This window comes from Strix aluco, chromosome 24 (genome assembly GCF_031877795.1).
Source record: "Strix aluco isolate bStrAlu1 chromosome 24, bStrAlu1.hap1, whole genome shotgun sequence".
Lineage (NCBI taxonomy): Eukaryota > Metazoa > Chordata > Aves > Strigiformes > Strigidae > Strix > Strix aluco.
The window spans coordinates 5,294,106-5,308,836 of record NC_133954.1 but is presented as its reverse complement, the minus strand read 5'-3'; the positions used below and the strand labels follow the sequence as shown (position 1 = coordinate 5,308,836).

At 42.9% G+C, this 14,731-nt stretch overlaps 1 protein-coding gene across 7 annotated transcripts in view; it reads right to left on the bottom strand.

Annotated features, from left to right (window-relative positions):
• The window catches only part of GPATCH8 (G-patch domain containing 8), a 57,585-nt gene that overhangs the window by 14,218 nt on the left and 28,636 nt on the right, over window positions 1–14,731 (bottom strand). For 6 of the 7 annotated variants that reach the window (XM_074849831.1, XM_074849832.1, XM_074849835.1 and 3 more), the window contains 3 exons: window positions 6,313–6,380; window positions 5,745–5,831; window positions 1,766–1,909 (listed from right to left, as the gene is read on the bottom strand). In XM_074849831.1, the coding sequence (XP_074705932.1) occupies window positions 1,766–1,909; window positions 5,745–5,831; window positions 6,313–6,380 (299 nt within the window). Of the gene's footprint in view, window positions 1–1,765; window positions 1,910–5,744; window positions 5,832–6,312; window positions 6,381–8,435; window positions 8,481–14,731 lie in introns of all 7 variants that reach the window. The other variant, XM_074849836.1, reaches the window with a different exon arrangement.

The following is a 14,731-nucleotide window of genomic DNA, read 5'->3' as shown; positions in this document are numbered from 1 at the left end:
TTAAAATTTAGAATAGGCTGCTAGAAATGAGCCTATCTTGAGCGGTAATGAACAACAGAAGCGAGATAATGTTACTTATGCAAATTTACCTTCATTATTTCTAGGTAGTTTCAAGTTCACTTACTGAACGCTGACCCAACAGGGTGACACACATTTCAGCACGACAAAGCTGCACAAGCAATTTCTTCCCTAAGCAAAACAGGATTGCTTCTTCTTTTAAATCCCTCTGTAACTAGAAATTAATGCTGGCTGACGTAGCGAGAGTTTGAAGGCTCATTTTCTCCAAAGCCTGCCTGAAGTTACTGCAATGGATGCAAATTATCCAAGATCATCAATTCCTTTAAAAATAATCAGCAGTACCAAGCAACCCCCAAATCCTTTCTACCAATGAGATTACACCACCCTGCGTGTTCCCCAGACATTTTTCCTGCAGGTCACTCTTCTTGCACCTCTACTGCTGAGCCCTTTTATACCAGTGAGTGGTTGCTTTCCACAGGTTTGTTTCTTCTTCTACAGCATCTCTAGATGCTAGAATAACTCTCAGCCTTACCAACCTCACGTCAGTCCCCCTGTTAATCACCCAAGGGTTTTAAACAGGAGTTGACATAATCATACTGCATCACCACGCGGTAAGAATGTGACACAAACAGGTCCTTCCACCTCCTAAATAGATGCACGTCATTGCACTCAAGTTTCAACCAAGCTGATGGAAAACTTCAGATGAAGTACACTGCTATCAGGTATCACGACTGTGCCACCAGCTCGGTCAAAGCAGCCCGTCTTCTCAATACAAAGTAAACGGACGAATTTCTGCTCTTCATTCTATTACACCACCACTCATCACAGTACTCAAACAGAAACTTCCCTGCTGTGAGAATTCCTGTTAAGACTCCCTTGGTGAATTTACTTTGCACTATCATATCCTATCCTTAATACACACACACACAAAAAAATCATGCTCTGTAATGCCATATTCTTGTTTTCAAACTGTTACTTCACTGCTATTTTGAAACATCTAGTACTCTACAGCACATCCTCCAGAAGTTATCAGCATTTTAATGATTGTATTGTTAGGATTTGTGCCTAGAAGTATCAAAAAGCCTCCTTTGAGCAATTTCATCTCTAGATAAGCACAACACTGCTACCTGCTGTACGTTTACATCTCATTTAGCAGTTTCAAATGATCAAATAGATCAGGCTAACACATGAACTTTTAGTATTGACTGTGCAGCGTGAAGTATCGTGTAGATACTACAGGACAGCCCTACCTTGGGACCAAAGCCAGTTCCACACAGATTCTGAATCCACCTTCTCCCGAGGGTTACAGAATTTGGAGAGTGCTCCTTTTTGATGATTCCTTTGACACAGCCCATTATTTCCTAGTCTGTTTTCAGTAATGTGACAGAACACAGACTAAAGTATTAAAATGCGCACACGTGGCATATCATCAGTCTCCAGAGTTGTACTACGTTAAAAGCTGATGCTAACTGGGAGCCATCCCTACCCACATGTAGTCTTCCCAGTTTAACAGCAGCCCATTCCTGCTCATGGGTCATTCAAAACTGGGATCCTTGATGCCAGCTGTGGGTTGGGTTTATTTTTTAAATACATGGTGGGCATAAGAATCTCAACCAGTGACATAAAACACCTATTCCTGGGGCTATAAGGAAAACAGATACACTGGGGAAATTCGCAGTATTAACCACAAACAAGACCACTGCAATGAATACAAAACTGATGAACTGTGCTATCAACACTTGTTTACCTGCTTGTGAGCATGATCGTAAGAGTTTATGTGGTTGTCAAACTCTTGATGCTTTTGATACTGCTTGTCACAGAGTTCACAGTAGAAGTTTGCTCTGAGGTCTTCCAAAGCCTTGGCAATTGCCTTTTCTTTATCAACATAATCCTGCAAAAATAACAAAAAAATGCTTCTGTTAAACTTTCTGTAAAACACACTGAAAGATGATGAACTAGTCCTCTACGGAAAAACAGTCCTTAAGAAAATCTTGGCATATACCGATGATTATATTTATTAAGCTGAGCAGTCTTTGCAAATTCATAGGTATGAAGGATAACTGCAGTACCAACCTAGCCTTGACTCAGTTTCCTAACATAGAACATAATCTTGTCATTAGCACAGGTATCAGTAAAAGGAGACTGCTTAAAAAAAGAAATCTAGTGCCAATGGCAGGAAGGCAGTTCTGCAGCTGCAAGAGGAGAGCCTGCTGGATTGTCTGAGATAAAAGGAGAGGTTCAAAGCCTCAAGCTAACACATAAACAAACTGGCAGCTGCCTGCTCATATAAGATGCACAAAATACGCATCAAACCAAGGAAGATCACTGCTTTTGGAACAGAATCTTAGAACTTTAAATGCTGATACTTCCTCCATTTTGAGTGCTAACAGATGTCTGCTTGATGTCAGTTCGTCTGCAATTCAATAGGGAGGAACTCAGATCCGCGGCTGGGAAAGCACAGCTCAGAAACCGTAGAGCCTAATTCACTTCAGTGTAATTTTGCAGTCAGTGAAATCTTCCCAGGAGCAATGCTGTCCATTAAGCTGAGCTCAGATACAGTGATTACACCGGGAGTGGGTACAGGTAGGTAGTTGCCAGTTAATAAAAAGAGGGGGAGGGAGATCGCCTTAGAGGTTGCAGACAGTAATTTCCTCATATAATTCAACATTTGTACAGGTACAAAACCAAACCTTCAAGCAAAGGTGAGGTGTCTAAATTGGCAACGGTCATGTCCTCCCCTCTCTTGCTATAAAGAGAAGTAGCAGCTTTTGGATTGGCAGTAGCAAAAAGCTCTGGGATCTGTGGAAATGCCAGTCCCTCGAGTGGCTGTAAAGGCTTGAAGCCCGAGTGCCTGGAAGCCAGCCTGTGCTGCTCCACGAGCCCTGTCCCCAGGGCACAGCCGCGGGCGATGCAGAGCTGGGGGGGCTCCGAAATGCACCTGATGCCGAGACACACACTAATCTCAGGGCTAAGCAGCTTCTTCCTCTAGCCAGGTCGTTTCAATTACAATCCCACCAGCAGAATTAATAAAACATCGCCGCTCTTTACAAGAAAGCTGGGGAAGGTTTACCTTAACAAGATGGAAGCATTTATGCTGATGCATACAAGAAGGGCAGCTACAAACGCAACATTACAAACCACGCTGTGCTAACATCAGCACACAGCTATTTACCATTTGCATTTCAACTGGAGTAAAGAGAAATTATGTAAGAAAAAATAGTCTAACATTTGAGAAAGAGCACCTAAGAGTTTGTCTTCAATACAAGCTTCTTATGGGAAATTTCCTTGCATTAGCAAGAGAGGCTAGCAAACATTTAAAAAAAGATATACTATGGTAGCTTTTCTCTTTTTATTTAAGATCTTGTTCAGGTCAATATGGTTTATCTCCCAGTTACCACATCAAAATTACATTGAAATAATATTGCTGTGTTTTCTATAATGCAAAATTAATGTAAAAAAATTTCAACACCCAAGGGGGGGAAATCTGAAAAATTCTACGGCTAAAAGTTGGAGGGTTTTTTTCAATTTAAAGCACTGTTCACCTTCTAAATAAAAAAATAAATCTCTTTCAAGTTCCTGCTTCCATTTATTACTGGAGGCCCTTGTTAAGAAGAAAAAAAGAATAAAAATCAACAAAACTGTCTAGAGGTTTGAGCCTGAAGCAGGTCCCCCGGAAGCCAAGAAAGGAAAACAGAGCAGCGTGAGACCCACGGAACAATGACATTTAAAGTTCCTCTGAAGCCCTGAACAAGCTTCCTGCGCCATGTGTAGGTTTTTTTCAGAAAGCATCCTGTGGCTAAACAATGAAAACACAGCCATTTGAGCGATCAGAATCCATACAAAAGAAGGGAGTTAAAGAACATTTCTTGCTTGCTTCTTGGTTGCAGAGTTATCTGAAATTCCTTTGAGACTCACTGAATGGCTAATCAGGATGCGGCCACAGTTGGCAATTACATAATGGACTCCTGCGGAGCACTGAAAAAAATTATGCTTGCAGAGATTTTTTACAGATTAATACAGAAATGCAAGAGCCTAATGATAGAGTATGCTAATAAAAACACATCCGAGCTGGGAGAGACTGCTGCCGCTCACAGAGTTCCTGAAAAAAAAACTGTGCTGAATAATGGCAGGAAGACAAAGTCTCAGAGAGCAGCACACGTTCAACTGCGTTTGAAAAGACAATTGCAAAACCCAAGAACTTTACCATAAATCGCATTGCAGACCTGAGATAAAGCATCATTACATGCAGTTCACACAAGAGCTCCTACCAACCACCCCGAAACGAAGAAATACTTTGTACTGAACAGCTGCTGCTGGCTGAAGATGCCCAGCATCGCAGCTGGGGGCTTGCTGCAGGAAGGGATCCAGGCTTCCAGCCACACGCTGCCCAAGAACGGCCAACGCTGCCCAAGAACGGCCAACGTCACAGCCAACCCTTCCCTTTGTAGGGTGTGAGCAGCATGCCACCCAGCAGGAGATTAAAAACAGCACAAAGGAGAAACTTCTGCAAGGAGAATGCGCACCTGGACAAAGAGGAACTGCTCAGCACTGGCTGCATAAGCCCATTTAAGAGCACTACTTGTACTTTAAAGTGCCAGAAGAGATCATTAGCTTCCTCCAGCTCCAAACTAAGAATTAGCTTTAAAAGTAATCACAATGGCTTTGATTTTTAAATGAACAAATATACCAGCAATTCACTTACCAAGCGAGTCAAGGTCTCAACTTAAGGGAAAAAAAAAGTCAGGAAAGGAGGCTGTAAATTCTTGTAGCTGAATAACCTACCTGCAGTATTAACTGTTGAACTGGTGAGACGGAACTTTAGATTTGCCATGGTTATGTTTAAGTTTAATGGAATTGAAACTACTTTTCCACTATTCCTCAAAGCATTAGAATTTACGCAAAACTGGAACTTTAATGTCTAGGGCTCTTCAACCCTGGTGTTCTCAAATCTCAGGACAATTAAACAAGCAGGCGTTCCTAAGACTTGATGTTTTATAGGCTGGAAGAGTGGATTAGAGGACTAGCAAAGACCATGTCTCCACAGGGAACTCAGTTACAGCTAATCCATATGTTCCACCATGTCATGCTCAATGCCAACACGATGGCCCATTTTTATCATTAAAAACATAATAGTTTTTGTCTTACAAAAAACCCCACAGGTTCAAAATATCTTTTTAATGCTGCCTGAGAAATTCTTCCGAAGAGATACAGCCCATCAATTTCTCAAAACTGGAGCCACGTCCTACCTTTTCAAAGACAACAGGATTTATGCAACAATATCATAATGCACTACTTGCTGCTTGCTCAGTAATAGCAGATGATCTACTCCACTTCCAGCTGATAACTGCCCATCTAACATTTGCACCTGCAGATTTTCCACTGACAACATGGCAGGTTCACTAGAAAAATTTGGCAGCCCTGGGTGTAGGGAAGGAAATGTTCTGCTTACCCTAGGACTGATTTTTCCAGAACAGGAGCAAAGCACGCAGAGAAAGTTCTGCTGCTATCCTGTAGCTCTTAAAGGAGCTAAACAAACATCAAGGTTAATTCCAGGAAGTGAATAACCAGTTTGTTAAAATATAAATAATCTCAACAATGGCAAAAAAACAGAATACTTAATTCCTACTACCATTAGCACAGCCTAACAAAGAGCTCTGTCCTATCAGAATAAATCCTCTCCCACTCAGCCCACGGGAACTTTGATGTCAATGCCCCTGTTTCAGTACCTTGTATTTCTGTCTCAGCTCCTCGGTGTCTTCTTTCTCCACCTCCAGTACACGCCTCCGCTCAGTGGCATCTTCGGCATAGTCAAGCTTTTTTTTAAAAAAAAAAAAAAAAAAAAGAGAGATGCAATTTGTCCCATAAATACTTTGCACTACTGAGACTGCCAGAATGTGCAATTTAAAAAAGATGAAGTTTGAAACAGAATCTTTGCATACTGTACTTCACTTTCCCTGTTTCGTCATCCCACAGCGTAACCCACATGCAAACCAGCAATCCTTCTGAGGTGCAGGCTCCCAGCAGGACCGTCCGCTGCCGACAGCAGCCTCGGCTCTGGGGAAGTGAAACTGAAAAGCCCAGGAATTTCGGATAGCATCCAGACCTCAGAACTCGGGTACCCATGGGTAAACAGAGCATGTATTTTGAGAAGTGTTTTCTTACTGTGTTGATTTAAGAGCAAGTTTTTCTTTACCTTTGATGCTCAAACTCTCACTTTTAAATTTCTTCCCTATCAACTCCCCGAGAGCCATGCAAGGAGTGACGGGGTGCAGGGCAGGAGCCGGGCGAGCTTACCTCCATCTCCATCCGCCCCATGCCCATGACATCGTACTTGACGACGATAGGGATGGGATCTGTCCTCCCTGTAAGAGGAACACACACAGAGGCGGTCAGCGGCCAGTCCGTCACCACAGCTCGCTTTACACATTGGGTTTGGGTGGTTAGAGATCTTGCCTTGGAGTGCAGAGACCAGAAAGCTACAGTGAACCAAACACAAGCCATTCTCACAGCTTACAGCCAAACCCGCTTCTCAGCTCCAAACCAGTTACAGTTAAATGCATCCCGAGTACTGATAAATGGTATTTTATGAACATTAACTGGTCAGGTAAAATATTCTGGTGGTTAATGTTCGACCATGACAAGTCCTAGGGCGGGGCTGTTAACAGGACTTGAGAAATTAACCTTCTCCTCAACGCTTCCACATCAGACAATACATACTCCTCCTCTTCTGATGCAAGTGAAAAAGCTATTAAATACATTTTACTGCTCTATCACATTAATAATTGATTAGGACTTTCCCGTAAAAGATGCGGAAGCCTCCCTCCCACCAACTTTTGTCCCTTCCCAAGAGTAAGTAAAGCTGACCGAGAAGCGTGGCACAGAAGCCAAACTTCTTTCATCCAAAAGAACCGCCCGGCCCGGGCCAGGTGGTCAAGCACCTGCTTCCCCAGCTCCTGCAGAGATGCTCTAGCACTCGCTGTGTCATCTGTAAGCTGTGAAAAGGACTAGTTGCGAAGAAAATTGACTTTGAACTAATCAAACTATGCTGGAGATTTATTTTTTTAAACATATCTTTAATCCACTCATAACCAGCCAAACAAAGCAAAATGGGGCAGACAAGCACTTTACTACCACAGCTTTTTTTTTTTTATTATTATTATTTTTATTTTTACATCACAACTGGCGCTGTTCGTTGTGATGTAAGCCCACTGAAAAAGTACTTACCTTATCCGGTGCATACCTTGAGTAAAAAAACAGAATGTTTACTTCCCTTATTATTGCTCTGGTTTTGGTGTAAACAACTGTTTTGTTATACACACATACACATATATTATACCTTTGGGCTAAAAGATCTACAGGTTTCAATCATGCCAAAAATATTCCATTGCCATTCACATGCACAAGAGGTTAAAATCTTTAAAACTGCCTCAGAAAACCTGTATAGGCATCAACTTCTCTCTTCTCCAATATCAGCTTGCTTAACTCCTGCAATAGCGACAGCCCACAGATCTCAGACTCCACAAAGGGAACCTACTCTGGTCAGACTTGTGTCTTTTTAACTCTTAAAGTACAGAGGCATGTGTTTTTCTTTCAGAAACAAGTCCATTTAATTAATGGCTTTATGGTTTTGTTTATACGCCCACAAATTTGACAGGCATATATCCACCAAGTCCAAAAATAGTTATCATGCTGATCCAAAATAATATTTTGAATTGAGCTTTTGTTTGGGTATTTTAAGCATTCTCCATTTGAAAACATTTCTCTTACGCCCAATGGTATAATAAAGTAAGCAGTGACTGCAATTTTTAGCAAAAGGACCAAATTAAAGACAGGTTATAAAAATGACTTCCTAAGTGCAATATCACTTTCATAACGTCTCAGCCAGGGATTTACTGGTAAGTGGTGAACCCAAATGGAATGGCTGGCAGCAAGTGCCAATAATTTTTTTTTTTTTTTCCAAGCTTTTTTCTTTTTGTTTTGTTGGTGGTTTTGTTTGTTTGTTTCTCCAGCAATCGAGATCTTTCGATGCCCTGGTAAACCCCTGCGTACAAACAATGCATCAGTACTTTTGCCTTCTAAGGCAGTCAAAGTTTTTTGGGTTTTGGTTTTTTTTCAAAATCTATTTGGAAATTGCAGTAGCAAGTGCTAGTGCCCATCGTGTTGGGGAAAAATCAAGTTTGGACAGTATTAGAAATTTATGTTTAAACTGATTTTGGCAGTTCTAACACAAACAGAAACATCCCTTCTTAGCAATACCCTTTAATGAACAAGGATCAGACAAGTGTGCATAAAGAAAGGAAAGGAAAGGAAAATGAAAGACCAAGCAGAAGGATGATGGCTACAACAGAGAAAGTAAGCCTAACATATTGGTGCACTGATGACAAAAGGAGTAATTCAGTCTGAAAATAAAAAATTACCACTGCTAAGTTTACCATCACCACAACAAGTCCAGGATCATAACGCTGTAAAAAAGAAACACCATTTGTTAGGCAGAAACCATTAGGGGCAGAAAATAGGCCGTTTGTAGTAGGCAGGTAGGATGGGTTAAAAAAAAAAAAATTACAATATGAGGCTTCTTCCTCACCCCTCCACCCCATCACCATGCTTTCCCCTGTGGAATCAGGGAGCGGGTAGATTTTGAGTAGTTGTTACTTGCTTTCAGAGCTGCGCTCGCAGCCTCAGTTTTGGGTGTTGGAAGAGGCTGAGCCCCTGGTGACAGCCCAATCGAAAAGAGGCACTGAGGCACATTTAAGCAGACAGTTTAAAAATGAAACAAATCAGGATCTTAAGGCAATTACAAATATTTTGGATCAAAAGGAGCTCTGTTTTCAGGTAGGAGGAGAATATTCAAGGCGAAAAGTGATGTCTTTGTTTTAAACTTAACCATCATTTCACTCCGAATGAAACAGCGCGGCAGCCGGCCAGCGCAGCCAGCCAGCGTGACATCCAGCCGCCAAGTGCCAAGTCCGAGCACTTCGAGCACGTATCACAGCCACGGGCAGCAGTGCCCATCCCCACCACCAAAACCCCGGCTCCGTCTGGGGCTGGGAGACACGCTGCCGGGCAAAGCGCTGGGCTGTGGGGCAGGGGGGCCAGGGGAGTCTTGCTCCGTGTCCTAGAAAAGCCACTAGAGCTGAGGGAAGGGAACAGGCTCTTGTGTTGCCAAAGGGCCACCTCTCACCCCACTGACTGCCAAGCGGGCTGGGCGGAAGATGGAGAACAGCCAAAGGGGAAAATGGGACTTTAAAAAGTTAAGCTCTTTAAGTTCTCCTTTTGAAGAACTTCCTCAAGAAAATTTATTCCACAGCTACTGCGCGTGACAACAGCATCTTTACCAGCATGTAAACGTGGTTCTCGGATGTTGTGGGACTCCCAGGTTTAGGGTGCCTGTTGACCCTTTTTGGGTACACCGACATACTTCAAAGGGAAAAACTGAGCTTTCAAGAAAGGGCAAGAATTCCCACACTTCAGGCCACTGCGCAGGGTTGCAAGCACTGCCACATCGACAACTAACCCCCCATACGGTAAATCATGCAGATCACACAAAGCTGTGTCTGTGCGCCATCCCCCTACACCCCAGAAAATTTATCTTCTTTTTGAACCAGGTCACAAACTCTTTCCTTTAGAGGCTGGTCACATTACACAGGCTACAAACCCCAAACCAGGGAGGGTTATTGTATAAAACACTTCCACGCAAGGGGAAAGACTCTGTGGAGAGGACAAAGCATAAACTTCCAGCAGGATGGGAAAAACTAAGAGCTTGCACAAGAGTCACACCTTGGAAAATCCAGTCTCTTAAAGTAAACTATTTCCTTAATTCAGAAAAGAAATGAAGATTTTAAAACTGACCAGATATACTTGCTTTGCTCTCCTCTTCCCAAAGAAACGGGGAAACCTTTCTCCCAACTTGTGAAAAATTGCTCACCCCCAAATATGCCTCGACAGCCACCCCCCCTCCTGGAGCCCTGTGCCTGCTCAGAGATCTGCCAGCAGCAGGGAGGCAGACTGCAGGCAGACTGCAGGCAGCACCTTGCCGGGCAGACTTCTCCAAATTCACTCTTTTTGAATTGCACAAAGTTATTGGCTATAAGCAAATACTTTGCCAGCAGTGCTATAAATTCACAAATCTTGGGAAAAGAGTTAATCCTCATGCTTCAGGGCTTTAGCACCAGACACCAGGTCGTGCTGTACGTGGAGGATTATCGTTTCACGGTTGCCAGCTGCAGGGTGCGTGCTCCGTCTCTGGACACAGCGGGTAGATGCTGCTCTGCTCTTCGAACAGGACTCTGCACCAGATGGACCTGCCATCTGAGCCCGTCTAGAAATGCTGGCATTGTCAACACTAGTGCACATTTTATCTTTTTTTTTTTTAAACAGTCAAAACAGAAAACAGTTTTCATCGACAATTTGCAGATTCAGAACTCCTCCCTCCAGCAGTATCATGCACTGCAGTAGATATAAGACTTTTCTGAAGGTCTGTTTAATGACAGAGAAAGAACAGGATGCTCCCGTTGGAAAAAAGATGGACCCCCAAAATTATGCATTAATGTAATTCAGTCACATATATTTCAGTGTATCACTTATGCATAGCATGTAAGACCAGAGCGGTAACAGAACAGCCTTAATCCTGCTCACTATGTTGACATCTTAATAGAAATTCCTCCCAGGTACAAGCTTTGTGGGATATAATCCTAGAGGACTGATCGATATCACACTCTTCATCAGCGAATTTCATGAACTAAGCGTCTCGGGAGGATACAAACTGTGGGACGTGATCTCATTGAGTACAGATGATTTTTCCTTACTCGCTATCTTTATGCTACAACTGAAAACAGAACCACGGTAAGAGACAACCTTCTAGGAGGTTTTAATTGCTCTTGGAAAGGGACTGCCGCGGAGATTAGAAACACGGCTGCATGACGCCAGCGCTGGGGAGTTTGATGATCACATCACTGGATTTGCTCTGGTGGGTAAGGGTCAGTTTGCTGTCGCCTGCGGCACAAACCCCACTGCAGGCTGTGAAAGGTCAATAGGTGCCTGGAGTCAGCTATCAGTGCCCACAGCAAGGCACCCACAGATACAGGACACCACCACCACTCAACTACAGCGTCTCTGTGAAGATGGGAGATAGGGATGAGTTGTTGTGGATGAGTTTAATTTTCAAAGGTTAGGAATTTTGCAAGCTCTTAAAACTTTCCTGGGCCCATTGTGCGTTTCGATAGCCCAAGACCTGTCACACTGAAAATTCAGACTCCTCATTCAGTACATCAAAAGGGGAGAGATGAGGAAATCCACTAATTTTTACTGGTGAACAAGCCCTGGCATGCTCTGCAGTGCTCCTTGCTGGCTAAAAATGATGCCACATTATCAAGCTCATTCCAATTGCTGCAAGAAACAAACAAACAAGGCAACCTTTTATCCTGATCTCCTTCGGGAATTAGATTTGTGAGCTCATCCTGTTTACGTCAGATTTCTGGAAAGGGTCACAAACAATCAACAAATTCAAACACAGTCTGAAATGTCTACCATCCTCAGAGACAAGCAGCAAGTCCCAGTGAGGAAAAACTGTTTTCCAAGTACACAAAAACTGCACTGTGAACTTAATCCTCATTAAGCAGGAGAGAAACGACGAGCAAAAAGACAAGTTGCAAACACCCCAGTCACATGGAAAACTTCAAATGGAAGCTCAAAACTTCTTAGACACACAAGCCAAGGGTGGCACTTGCAGAAAACCAAGCAGAGCTCCCTGACCTTCTGCAAGGGAAGACACACAGCAGAGTCTGGGTCAATAACCATCCCTAACCCAAACAGTGATCAATGGTACTAAACAACAACATGGAAGATGTTAAAGCAAGAACATAAATCTTGGTCAGTCTAGAACAGAAATCAGAGGTAAGAGTCGCTGTCTTACTTGATCTCGGTAAGTGGAGAGGGCTAAAGAGTCCTGTCTGATTTAGGGCCACACTGCAAGAGCGGCAGCAGGCTGTGCATAGCCATGACTACTCACCTCCCACACACTCATCTTTCAGAGTTTAATGACACTGCTTTAACATTTTATGAACACAAAGGGCAATAAAGCCCGATACTAAGCCAAAAGTAGGCCGTCTCTGTCACAATAAGCATGTGTCACTGAAAGAATAACGATTGCATTGACTACGCACACTCAAGCAACCCATAAACTTCTCACGTGTCATCAACGGAAGGATCCTGCACATTCAAAAGCAAACAAGGGGGCAACTGCTTCCCCCAGAGGAGACTGAGACATTAAGTAAACCTTCCCTCAGGTCTGCGGTCTTGCGGATTTCGGCATGGTAGCGAAGACTGGTGTGATGATAGCAGGCTTTCAAAGCCACATTACCCAGGTTTTTCAAAGCTAAATTCACATGAAAATATTATTCTTAAAACTATTGCAATGATTTATGTTGCTAACACAAGTGTGGGAACATCAGTCTATGCCAGAATTCAGGTTCTCGTGAGGACATGTTAAGATACAAGAAAAGATTGTGTTCACATGTATTTCTTGGGTAAGACTGCCAAATCATTCCGTACGTAATGAATAAAGGCCCTGTTAAACATTCTTATCTTTCTCTTCGATATTTTCTTGTATTTATTATAAAGCTTCAAAACCCAGAAAGAAATATAACATCCCTCATTTCCTTGTGGTGTTTCTCTCGGGTGCTCATTGTTCCATGTTCTCAAGGCCTGACAAACATCTACTCTGTCTGCCTTCATGAGGTCAGAGGATTCAACAAATGGAAAAATATATTAATATATTAAGCCATTTGGTGAACTGGTGACAGAGCCAGGATTCAAGACCTCTGGAATTCAAACCCTGAGCTTATTTCTCCAAGTCGCAGCTGCCAAGAGATCACATTTGCAACTGATCTCAGTTGCTTGAGTGGTCAAAGCTCCACTTCTTACTCCCCACACGTCTAACGAAACCGGCATCCAGAAAGCACAGCGTGCATCACCTGCAGCCACCTGACACCGTCTCGGAACAGTGACTCTTACTGAGCTTGAGCTCACAAAGGACAATTATCACAGAGGCTGCCAGAGAACGGATATTTCCTGCCTTAGCCACAGGGCCACTTCTTCACCTGCAGGCTCTCCTCTCTGCACGTCTTCTAGCATTTCTTTGACAGTTCTGTCCTTTCACTCTTCTCATCCTTTATACCAAGAGGGAAAACAAGAGCTTGTCTGAACAGATTTAGTGAAGAACGTGCCAAATAAGAACTGCATCGTAGTATAAGGGAAGGGGGGAGCGAGGACTATATTTATCATCACAGAATTTGCAAGTCAGAGCAGAAATCCACTTGTGCCTTTTTTTAATTGAAAACCGTGCAACAAAAATACAGTTAAATGGAGGAACTGAATTCTAGCATTTTCTAACAAATGGGACATACCTGACTTTCCTACCTTGTTAGGTAATTTATATGCTCACGAAAGGATAAAATAAAACCAAAGTTTTGTTGTGCACACTCATAACTGCTGCTGCCTGTGTCACCAGTACAATTTATACCTTGAGTTTGCAGCACACCTTGATCAACAGAAACAGCACTGTCCCGACAATCTGTAAAGGGTTTATTGTTTTCAGGCTGAGTGGAAGAGAACAAGCACACAGGAAGGGGTTCACAGCTTTCCACGGCACTGCCAAGAGCTCCCATGACACCGAACATGGCTCTGACTGCAGGCAGCCTGCATTACATTAGTATTGCTGCTCTCAGAAGATTCAACCAGCCTTTCAGAATAGTCCTGCTGAAATGATGCCAAAACTTTGCTAAAAACATAAGCAAACAAAAAGGAAGTTATTACTACACAGGAATAGGAGTCATGGGACAGAACACATTCCTTTTGGACCAAAGGCTACAGGTAAACCTACTGCTACTTCAACTAACTGCCCCAAAAGGGACTGCCCTTCTCCAAACACAGCCACCTGCTGCTTCTGTTTTCTGAGAAATTGAGATAACCCAAGTACTAGTACAAAACAGCATCCCACAGAGCATTGCCATCCACCTGGACACTTAACTTAGTTTCACACCGAGTAACATTTTCAGCACAACAATAATCAAGTGGTGGAAGAGCTGCCTCGGTCCCCTACAGACAAGCCAGGAGCAAACTTTATGCATGAAGGTTCAAGGCTCAATTCCAGTTCTACACTAAAACCAGATATTATCTAAACTATTTGATTTAACAACATAAATACTTAAGAATAGCTATGCCGTGACAAAAACATATGTTATCTGTTGCTATAGCAAAATACCAGATTCTGGTTCACCTCTCGATACCACAAAAGACCAGGATAATCCCAATTTTGGGAATACTGTGGGAATGAGAATTAAATCAATGGTTTTAAACCTATCAAATTAATCATACACCACACACAGTTGGTGGTATAGGGAAACTTAATGTAACTGCTTTCTGTACAGGTCTTGGAGCAATTTTTAAAGCACTGAGGTTGCAGTCAAACAAGCACATTTCCTTAAGAGAGGACCTTCAGACAGCAAATCCAGAAGAGCATGCTGAAAAACTACAAAACTACAGTTACTACACAGTCCGCTCACAGAGCGACTAGCGAAGTATGAGCTAGACCTGTCCACCAAAGCTGGTCAATCCTTCCTGCGAGTCCCTTCCGTATGGCCAGCAAACATCAGACAAACCTCCCTAACTGACCAGTCTGCACTCTCCAAACCACCTATTTGCAGAAAACCATCCC